Raw genomic sequence first — 11,995 nt, 5'->3', positions numbered from 1 at the left:
ATTCAGAAGAAGCAGATACACTAGAAAAAAGAGTGATGTGAGCAGGGGAGTAAGCATTTCTTAGCAGGGGGACCTGGTGAACCAGTGAGGAAGAACCAGACCTTCTTCTCCTACCCACCACCCAAACACCCGGGACTATGTGAGACTCTTGAACTGTGGCATAACTTTGTGTGGGGAGGAGCAGGGTGGGAAACTCTAAGAGGGACTGAGGTTAAGTTTTCTATTATCCCAGCAGGATGGCAACTTGAAATATAAATTAATTTTTTGAAAACAAAGTGTTATTTCCGGGGCACTTGAATTTATGGTGATGATTCATGCCTATGAACTTCTTTGAAAATGATATCCGGAGCTTTTTTTACTTTATAATTAAATTTACAATTTATTTTCCAAAATAAAGGGAATTTAGAAAACTAGAAATAAGAAGTAGGAGAGAATTTGGATCACTTTATAAGAACAATCCATTATATGACAATAGATACTTTCTTAGTGTGCTCAGCTACAACATAAATACTAAAAGAGGAATGATGCTAGAATTAAAGGAGTTGAGCCCAGGAAGTAAAGAAATTCTGAGGATCAGAGCTTTGTTTTGAGTGGTGTAGCAGCCAGTGAGAGAATGAACTTTTGACTTGGAACATTGAGATTGTTTCCTCTCCTCTCCATTTTTCTTGTTCTTCTCATATCATCTTCGCCCTACCCACATTTTGTCCTATTCTGAATAGGAAAGTTAAGATTTCAATAACTTGCAATGTTGCATTTATTGTTGGTTACATTTTATTTATGGTTCTAATTCAGAACATTACTCATTCTTCAAGGAACTCAGATTTCTTTTTGGAAATGTCTCTTCAAAAAACTTTGAAACTTGGGAAAATTCACTCTTGAACATCCCTGGACATAATTCAGAGGCTAATTGAGGGAAAGGCTGCATTTTTGGCTTTAGAGGATGGTTGTAGTTTAGCAATGAGAAGCTAAGAAAATGGGCTTCAGGAAGAGGAAGCACTACATCTTTTTTTAGTGGAGGGAGTCGGTAAACATATCCAATTTGTCTCCATTTTAAAGGAAAGTGTCCTTTGCCTGGATCTCTTTCTTCTGAGTGCTTAGGTGGTGAGGTATGGCCCTGGTGATGGTGATGTTGGGGACCTTGCCTATGGGGTGACAGGGTCAATGGTCATGAAAACCATGGCCATTGGGATGCTGTCCATGGAGATGGTGTCCATGGGGATGGTGTCCATGGGGACAATGTCTATGGAGATGGTGTCCATGAGGATGATGCTCATGAGGACGGTGTCCATGGGAATGGTGCTCACTGGAACTGTGATTATGAGGGGTGCATGTGTGCCATTGGTGCCAAAACGGAGAAGATGACATCTTGAAGGGGGCAGTCATGAAGGAGCTCCTTCTTGAAGTGGTGGTCTGTCTGAGTGATTTTTGACATTAAGAGGAATTGGGCATCCAGGTATATTTGACTTGTGGGGATGGAGGTTATATCTGGATCTACTGTGTGTAAATGGAGGCTTGCCTGCAGAGGAATGCCCATGGCCTACAGAGGGGAGGATGGTACCAAGTCAGAAAGATAATTTCAGAATAAAGGATGGTTCTTTTATATGTAATATGTTATACCACAAACAATTTTTCTTATTATCTTTATTTTTCTCATTTCTATATAAAGTAATAAAATTATATTACAGAATGGTACTCATCCGTAGTTCAACATTTGGAAAACTAGTGCTTTATAATTTAGGCTCCCAACAGAGTTCTGTGACTCTACGTTATAAGCATCTCTTACTCCTAAAAGATGAGCACTTCATCTCTTCACTATCCTTATTCAGATTTAATATTTTTTTAAAAAAATCTGTGCAGCCATGCCCATGGTGATATACCTGCCCCCCTTTTTGGTTTGTCACATGGATGTTTGAATTATTTTTTTCTGATACAAAAAATACTGTGAAGAATATTTGTGTGTAGAACAAAAGTTTCTACACACTGATATTCTCATAAAATATTTTGTATATTATTTTACATATCTTTATATAATAAATTTGATACTAGTTCATTCCCAGGGAAGGAGGTAAGAGGGGTTGGTCAAGAGGGAACCATAACAAAGGGGTCCAAGAAATTATTTGGGGTGATGGATATGTTCATTATCTTAAGTGTGGTGTTGTATTCAGTGGCATATACATATGTTAGAATTACCAAATTCTAACATATTTGATACATATTATCAAATTCTAACATATGTATACTCTAAGTATGTGCTGTTTATTGCATGTCAATTACACCTGAGTAAATTTGCCATTGTTATAAAACAAACAAACGAAGCAGCAGATTTTTGTCTTTCTCTGTCTGGCTTATTTCACTTAGATCGTACCCTCTACATTTTCACAAATGGTAAGATTAGGTTTTTTTACGCTAATATTTTATTATAAATATATAATACATATTCTTTATCTAACTGTTGATAGCCACTTAGGTTGCTTCCATATCTTGCCTATTGTAAATAATGTGGCAATGAATGTAAGGGTGCATGTATCTTTTTGAATTTGTGTACACTTGAAACTAATATTATATTGAATGTTATAGGTTAGTTAAAAATTATAATAATAAAAATCATCTGGCCCAAGGAGGCCAGTGGGGAGAGGGTCAATGCAACTGAATTTGCGTCTGCGTGGTAGGAGCCTAGGCCCTCAGAGTCCAGCTGGACATTAGTGGAAACTCACGCCTCTGCCGACTCTCTCCACTTGGTCCACTCTGAGAGAGGCAAAGTCATCATTCTCCTTTTTGTACATCTCAAGGACTTTGTCTGCTTGTTTTCTGTAGACCTCAGTCTCCTCAAAGAAATCCAAGAGTACAGGGCTGTCTTTAGTATTGGCCAATGCGGAAAAGACTGGAGAAAGAAAATGGTAGTTTTGTGGCTAAACAGCACTGTCAATGCCATGACTTAATACATTTATGCATGGTGGAAACAATAACAATAGCTCCTGTATTACAGACAGGTGAACTGAGCATTGGAGAAGCTAAGGAAGTTCTTCCAGCAAATCAGCTAATCAGCAGCAGAGCTGAATTTAAACCCAGATCCTTGTGGTGCTCAATTTTCAATTGTTACCCTATTCAGATGCCCCAACCCCAGCATTGATAAAGTGTGAATATTTGAATGAACTCTTCCTATCTCTGCCAAGGAGGGAGAGCATCATTAAAATGAAGTTTTGCCCAGAGAGAGAAGATACAGCTCAGTCTTCTTTAAGGCAAACTCCTGAAGGAATTGCTTGGCTGCTGAGTTTTTGTATATTGAATTATGCTGAAATTTGTTATTTTTAAAGGAACTCTGTGATAATTCTCTTGGAAAAAGTAAATAAAAGAACATGGACTTTAGAGTCAACACTGGTGGGGTAGGCTTAAGGTCATCACATTTTGGCTGTTTTTTTCAGGCCAAGTAATTTAACCTCTTTGAACCTCTTTTAACTCTAAAATAGAAAGTCTCATAATCTTCATAGTCTTGTTATGAGATTAAATGAGACTTTGTGTAAACTGTAGTATTAATACACAAGTTTTAGATGTTGAAGTGAACATATTTCTAAGTAATTTGGAAGTGTACTACACAGAGCATCTTATTTAATTCTAACAAAGACCCAAAAAACTTATACTATTATTATCTTTTTTTACACATGAGGAATCCTTAAAGAGGCTAAGTAACTTCCCCTCAAGACCATGAAACTAGTAAATTATGAGACTGGGATTCAAATTCAAGCCAATCTGACCCCAGACAGAGCCCATATTCTCTATAATGATGCTATGCTGCCTTATGTAACTTTCTATTTTAATATATTTAATTTCTTGAGAAGTGTATCAATAACAGGAGGAAACCCTCTTGCAACTTTTTTCAGGGGAGAGAGGAATAATCAAGTCCATGAGCATAGGTAGAGTCCATTTTTGATATGTACATCATAGTATTATATGTAAATATTAATGCCAGTGTGAATCAATGGAGGCTATGCAGGCAGCATGGCACACTGGTGGAAAAGCGTCATTCAGGTACTGAGAGGCACGGCCGCTGCTCATCCCCCTCAACAATTCCTCTTTCAAACCTATATTTTCTTAATCTCTTTCTGTGGGTTAATAACATAGGCACCCAAAACTCTCATGAGAACCACAGATAAAGTGTTTAAACAGATCATGGCCATATCTCAAACATTTTCAAGAAGAAATAAATGCTAAAATTTCTGGGTATGTAAGTGTCTTATTTTCTGGAACTAAAAATCTTAGATCTGTGTTTTTTCATCTTTGGTTCTTCTCCTGTGGCAGATTACCCATGGATCAGATTACCCATGTGCAAAGCAGCACAAGATCAGCCTGGGATCAGATTACCCATGTGCAAAGCAGCACAAGATCCCATTCCTCATGATAATTGCAATTAATCCCTTTTGGCCACTCCTGGTCATGGGACCAGTCTTCATAGGACACAATTACAAGTTCATAGGTTCTAGACCCATAGACTATCAGGGCCAGATAGGACCTTATAGTTTATCTACTCCAACCTCCTCTCTTATTTTACAGCTGAGGAGACGGACATCTAGCAACATTAGGCGATCTGCACAAGGTTATAGCTGGTCATGCTATAACAAGCCCCACTGAGATATCTTGAACTGGGTTTCTAGGTATGGATCTCAAGAGAATATTACTCAAGGTTGACATAATCTTGATGAGTCAAAAGACAGAAACTGGCCTTCTACTTTTGCTATGGCATACAGCTATCCTGAGAAAGACAGAGTAGACAGAAATCAAGAATTATAAAATGAGGAGAATGGTATCATGTTTACTTACGATATCAGGTGGATATCTAGAAATATTTGGCTCACAGTCATCCCAGTGTATCCTGTATTGGACTGGGCAGTTGGATTCTTTCACTTCTAAGACAAAATAGTAGACATCTGTGGATTCCTGAAAAATTCCAAGAAAGCAACAGTGTAACATGTCGGAGACCAGTATGTTTTCATTAGAAACAGTCTCTTGATTTCTTAAACAGAATTTCTATTCCTTTCCAAATAATTGCAGATGTCTACTTTTGTGTCATTTGATCTACTTACTTGAAGAAGTAGCTTGAAAATATACTTCCAAATGTTATTGTTGATTGGTCATGATGTTGCTTCTGTTCATGAGCTTTAAAAAACAATCACTAAATAGCACCATTTGTTTGGGTGGAGATGTTGAAGGTGTAAACCTAGAAATTATAAGTGATAACAACCACATCACAAGCTCCAATCTGTATGCACAATTGTGTCCTCTCACCCAGCTCTTTCCTGAACTTGGACTTCTTGCCTTAATTTCAACTTGCCCAAACCTAAAATCACCTCTTCTCTTACAAAGCAGCTACCTCTCTCAATTTATCTTTCCTTTTGTCAATGACACCATTAGTTATTTCTTGCCTTAGTCTTTGCCTGAAAAAAATGTGACATCAACTTTGATTCCTTTCTTTGCTTTTGCTATACAGTCACAAGGCCTTGAATGGTATTTCTTTGAAAAGTCTCATGTCTTTTCTTCCTTCTCATTGCCATAAATGTGGGTGTTTCTGTTCATGAGCTTTAAAAAACAATCACTAAATAGCACCATTTGTTTGGGTGGAGATGTTGAAGGTGTAAACCTAGAAATTATAAGTGATAACAACCACATCACAAGCTCCAATCTGTATGCACAATTGTGTCCTCTCACCCAGCTCTTTCCTGAACTTGGACTTCTTGCCTTAATTTCAACTTGCCCAAACCTAAAATCACCTCTTCTCTTACAAAGCAGCTACCTCTCTCAATTTATCTTTCCTTTTGTCAATGACACCATTAGTTATTTCTTGCCTTAGTCTTTGCCTGAAAAAAATGTGACATCAACTTTGATTCCTTTCTTTGCTTTTGCTATACAGTCACAAGGCCTTGAATGGTATTTCTTTGAAAAGTCTCATGTCTTTTCTTCCTTCTCATTGCCATAAATCCCACCGCCTTTGTCTGTCTTCATTTCCTCATTCCTGAACATGTCATATAGCTTTCTAGTTCAAGTCCATGCCACTTGCATCCATCTCCTCAGGTACACTGTGCTCCCTGCCCCTATTCAGAGGTAGCCCTGGGCTAATTCATCCTGTGTCCTATAATGTGGCAGCAATCTTAGACTGGCACTATTAGTCACTAAGTTGCTGGTTGAATCTCAGGTCCCTGCACTCATTTTCTGCAACCTGTAGAGACTCCACATCTAATACTCTAACAAACATCAAGTTATCTGCTTGTCCTCTGTGATGCTCTATTGTCTGACCTCCCTGATTTTAGGTGGTTCCTCCAAAGGGTAGGTTATTTTGGGGAGTGGGGAAGAGAAGCCTCCCTCCTCATCTCTAAGAATCCCTCAAATCTATTTCAAATAAGTATATAATGTATGTCAGCGATTTTCAATATTTTCATCTCATGGCACATATAAACTAATTACTAAAATTCTGGTGCAAACACACACAAATATATTTTTTTTGCCGATCTGACAAAAAAAACCCAACAACAACAAAGGTGTAATTTTGATTAATTTACATTGGATGGCTTTGGTGTGTTGTATGTTGTCTGTTGTCCTTTTTTCACTTGACAATCTAAGTGACAAGAGGTCAGTGCCCCTGACTAAATAGTCAGGTATTGCATGTTTTAAAAATTCTTGTGGCACACTGGTTGAAAATTGCTGATCAAAGTGAAGAGAGTAGGCTTGCTTTGCATCAGGATAAGCCTACATTCTTTCTTCCACCCTGCTTGCTGTGCAAATCTCACATAAAACTTCCAGAATTCCCCTGCTTGTGTCTAATTTCTCCCTAACACTCTCCTTCCTGATTTCTTACCCACATAGAGGTGGTATTACTGGAAGTTTCCTGGAATGCCTTTAACTCAGACCAACTTCCTGTTCAAGTCCTGCTTCATTTGGATTTCCCAAATGAAGCATTCTCTCATTCAATGGTAATAGATCTTTCATTAGATTGTCCAGCATCAATAATACTCACTCGGTCACTTAAATATATCCTACTTTACACAGGGTGTGTATGTGTGTGTGTGTGTGTGTGTGTGTATGTGTGTGTGAATGTGTGAGCTGATTCTTATTTCCTTAAGAGAAAGGCTTATAGTTCATTCTAATTTTTCTCTTAAAGCACTTAGCTTTTGATTGGACTCAATGTCAGTGCTTATAAGTATTCATTGATTGATTCATAGTTAAGGACATACTAATAACAGATGTTAGTTTGGAAAAAAAAAGAACAATCTAGAGTAGCAGCAGAAACCAAACAGAAAATCCTGACCAAGGCCATTCCATTATGTAAAGCAATAAGCTTAGTGGCTAGAGTCAACCTTGCCCCAGGTGCATGGTTTCCCAACTTAGCTCTGCCATTCGCAATTCCTTACCGCTCTGTCCAAGTGGGTATCAGTGACCCACAGCAACTGAAAAAGGAGGTCATTGGATCGTCCTTTATTGATCAGGTCTAGAGCATTCCCAGCCAGGGACACAGTAGCATTGCAGCCTATGTGATTCACAGCATAGGAATATCTAAGTGTGATCCAAAGGATGGAAAGCTGAACTGCAGTGAATGTCTTCATTTTGTTAAAATGGGAAAATCATCCCTTGCTATGGTATACCACAGCAGAGAATTGTATAGAAACTTTTTAAACACACACTCACACACACAATATTGCCAAATCAGTCTTTATACATTTTTGTTGTGTAAACTGAATGTTCCCTGCCGCAATCTTTTGCAGTGGGGGTTCATGATCTGAAGAAGAGACTGATGCACCAATGAAAATACTATATAAGATATATGAATTTAGAAAACATGGGGGGCCAGGTAGAGACCTCTCTCTTGGAGAGGCACACTGAAACCTGGCCTTATCCATTTATTCTTCAATTTTAGATACACATCTTGCCCTCAGTAAAGCACTGCAAACAGTAGCAGACAGACTGTCTCAAAGGGCAGTAAAGTTCAGTAAATATCAGTAAGGTCCAGTTAAACATTCACTTTGAGGCTATTAGGTCAGGAAAGTGTTTTGAGCCACCGCTATGTCAACACCACCCTGTTAATGCCCAATATCCATTGGCCTTCCACATTCCTTGACGCACTTTTATGACAGTATTGTGAAAGCAGTTGTCCCCAGCATCTCTCCCATTTTGTTTTCCTAATAAATATTGAAAAGTGTATGCCTTCCGTAGTGCTTGAGTCCTTTTAAGACTCTTCATTCTGCATCTGCAGGCTAGAAACAAACATAATTAAAAAAATGAGACAGACAATAGTGGTTATGCTAAGAGGCAAATGTAAGGAGATCCAATGAAAAGGATTGAGTTCTTTTATGTCCTTTTTAAATTGCTGCCAAGCATCTAAGGAACTAGGTTGTAGTCAGCTTCTTTCTGGGTCATCAATTCTTTCTGGGTCCCCTTCTCAATCACTGTCCCCTGTGACATGACAGCAATGATATTGGAGTCCCGGATGGTGGGCAAACGGTGGGCAATGACAATACAGGTTCGACCTTCTCTGGCTTTGTCCTGGGCAACCTGCACCATCACACAACTGATGATTGCTAGCATGACAAGGCTTCTTTACCATCCCTCAGGTCATTTTTGGACTTTCTCCTCTGTCTCTTTATCCTATTCCTTGTCTTTAGCTTGTTGCTCTCAGCTACTGCTATCTATGACTGGAGTAGTCAATTGTCTGCAGCCACAGGTACAGGATGAGACTCCAGATGCAAGGTCCTCATTAGTCTGGTGAGTTCCTCTCTTGAATCCATGGTGAAGTTTAACATTCCTTGCAGGAACTTAAATGGGCTTGAAGGAGTTTTCTGAAAATACATAAGAATATCCTTGACCAAAGGTTAACAAAGAGACCCTTCCATAAACCAGACCATTTTCCTTTGGCTTATTCTGAAACCAGTGTAATACAATAGGTGTCTTGCCATCAGTGTTACAAGTAAAAATATTTAAAGTACTTAAGGCTTTGTGTAGTCTACTTACAGAATATTTCACCACTATTCCCCCTTTTATTTTTCAAGTTGGTATTTTATCCACTGATGTTGGCCTTCTATAATTGCCTGTCCTTGGGAATTGTATGGAATTCCTGTAATGTGTTGAATTTTCTATTTTTTACAAAATTGCTGGAAATGACAGCTTGTGTATGCAGGTCCATTATCAGTTTTAATAATTTTTGTAATTCCCATCATGGCAAAAGCAGCTAGGCAATGATTAATAACCTGTTTTCCATTTCTCCTGTAGATGCAGTGGCCCTTAGGACCTTTGAAAAAGTGTCTACAGAGACATGCAATGCCCCAAAGCGTTCAAATGGACTATAGTGTGTTACATGCATTGCCAGATATGGTCCCTTATCAATCCTCGAGGGTTAATTCCTGTATTAGGCCCTTGTGGAAGATGTAACATGCAAGTGGGACATTCCTTGATCATCTTTTTTGCCTGTGGTGGAGTGATTAAGAATTGTTTAGACAACATTTTGGCAGGCTGATGTAAAAGCTGATGAGATTCTGTGGCCTGTTTAAATAAAGCAACCAATTGACTGGCATATGAATTTCCTTTTGTTAAAGGACCAGGCAAGATGGTATGAGCCCCTGATGTGAGTAATATAAAAGGGGTATTGTTTTTGCTGTACAATTTGCTGTACCTGTTTAAATAGTATAAATAGACTTTGGTCACTGAGCCATCTTAATTGAGCAGTTGCAATTCTGTTTATCAGACCAGTAGTAGAGGCAGAATCAGAAATAATATTAAGAGGCTCTTGGAAATACTGCAATGCAGCCTTGATAGCTTCTAATTCAATTGTTTGCACAGAAGTATGACTGGTCTGAAAGACTCAGTCTGAATTCATTGCATGATAAGCAACTTTACCATTAGATAAACCATCAGTATCAACAGTTAATGCTCCAGTAGTTTCCTACCTAGTATTTTCTTTTAGTATAAATAATACAGGTGTAATATAAAAATTGTAGTAACTTGTTTTTTATTAGGTGACAACCAAGTTCCCCTGAATATTCACTTATTTAAATTTGCTAATTCAAATTAGTCTGGAATAACATTTCTAGTTGCTTCCCCATTAGAGGAAGATAGATGCATTGGAGTTCTTCTCCTCTAAGCTGCCTGCAGTGCTTTCTGAGTTGAGGTATTAATTGAGCCGTGAGTTCTATATATGTAACCACAGTTTAGAGGAATGATGCCGTAGGTGGACCCACTCAATAATAGTAGGAGAGTTTATATTTTGGAAGATGACTCCAGTGGGACTATTTGCAGTAGGATTAGTCTGTCCTAATAAAGGCAATCCAGGCTGTACCCGGGCTACTTGGGCTGAGGAGATTGCCTGCTCATTCTTAGTAACTCCTTCCTAGCTTCAACAGTTAATGTTTGGGAAATCAAAGATTTGAGTCATCCGAAAGTGTGTTGAATACATTTGTCATTTTTCCTATGGATATTTTTAGATAAGGCCTTAATTAATGTTCTCTAATAATTTTTCAAAGTCATTTAAGGTTTTGTATTTCTATTTTTTTAAGGCCTCATATATTGGTTTTTAATTATAGTTCCTACATATTTGGAGGACATTTCCCTCTGTATTTCCTCCCAGAGCAATATCTAAGTCACAGTTAGGGATTTTCTTTTCTAATTGGATAAGCATTGCTAAAGTCTGCTTTTCCTGTGGGCTTAATATAAATCACTCTATTAAAGACTTTTAATTTCTTTGAAACAGAACAACCACCTTTGTTGCCCTTTAGAAAAACAGTTTGGAGAGACATTCTGGCCAATACTGCAATGCATACATTTCAAGTAAAAGTAACTTTCTTTTTACTTATGGTGTCTCATTAATGGTGAGATTTAATGCTTGCATAATAATTTTTAGTTTACTCTGTAAATAGTCGCAGAAGAAATTTAAAAATTTCTCTTTTTTATTAAGGTTAACTTTACTTTCAAACAGCATCCTTTGTGGCTAGTGCTTATTTGCATACAGATGCAAATTTTACTTCCCTGAGATTTGATGACCCTTTAACAACTTTTGCAAATAGTTAACTTTATAACTTAGTTCTTTATTTAAATATTTCTTTTTTCCTTCTCATTACATACACAGCCTTCACAAATTTCACACTTTCAAATTAGCCTTCAAACTTTCTTTCTATGTCCTTCAAAAATGCATAACCATGACTTAGATCTTCCCTTAAGTATTTCTACTGTAATTTTTTTCTGTTATACCATCAGCTACTTGTATAGAACTTTTTCTTCTTTTTCTTTTAAAATGTATGTCCTGCCTTCTACTATTAAAGCCACACAATATTTAAACCTTAATTTTCTAATTATAATTAAAAATAAACAGCTAGCATTTCTTAGAATGTCATTTATGAACATTCTAACCTTTAAGAAATATATTTTTAGATTTTCTGTTGTAAAACGTAAAACCAGGTGAACTTACGACATGTTGGAATACTTAGATATTTATTTTTTAATCCAGCAATGTTTTAAAGTCTTTACATTATCAAGAACTTTGGAAAATTATGTATAGGCATATGAGCCTGGAGAAAAGGCAGGGGAAGGAGGAAACATGCCTTTAGCCTTTTGAGTTTAAATTGCTACATTCCTACTTAGAGATAACATCTAAAGTTATTGATGCAACTTCTTCGCATTTACAGGGAGAAGGGCAACTGTCCCTTTCCTCTAGCAGAGCATAGAGTCAGTCTCCTCTTGAGTGGCTGGACTTACCTTATTAATATATTTATAATTATTACTGAAAAGCTTTATTCCAAATCCTTCATTTTAGGTACATCTATTTATTTATGTTTTAACAACTTTGAGATTTTAAAGCAAATTATTATTATCCATGGCATTTTTTTTTGGCAAATTCTATAACAGAGATAACTAACTGGCTTTCAGTGGCTTTAATGTTAAAGTATTATTTTATTTATTTTATTTTATTTTATTATTTTACTAGAGGTCTGGTGCACGAAATTCGTGCATGGGCAGGCAGGGAGAG

At 37.3% G+C, this 11,995-nt stretch overlaps 1 protein-coding gene across 1 annotated transcript; it reads right to left on the bottom strand.

Moving 5' to 3' along the window:
• Positions 1-388: 388 nt before the first annotated feature.
• LOC102772714 (histidine-rich glycoprotein-like) lies at positions 389-11,442 on the bottom strand. Its single transcript, XM_015563303.1, is given in 6 exon segments — positions 389-1,150; positions 1,153-1,431; positions 2,706-2,881; positions 4,812-4,932; positions 7,398-7,539; positions 11,438-11,442. Coding segments are annotated over 6 exon segments (1,077 nt in total). The 3' UTR covers positions 389-796.
• Between the last annotated feature and the right edge of the window lie 553 nt (positions 11,443-11,995).

Source organism: Myotis davidii, unplaced genomic scaffold, assembly GCF_000327345.1.
Source record: "Myotis davidii unplaced genomic scaffold, ASM32734v1 scaffold2092, whole genome shotgun sequence".
Taxonomy (NCBI): domain Eukaryota; kingdom Metazoa; phylum Chordata; class Mammalia; order Chiroptera; family Vespertilionidae; genus Myotis; species Myotis davidii.
The sequence above is the reverse complement of the archived record's forward strand: the minus strand, read 5'-3'. Positions and strand labels throughout refer to the sequence as shown.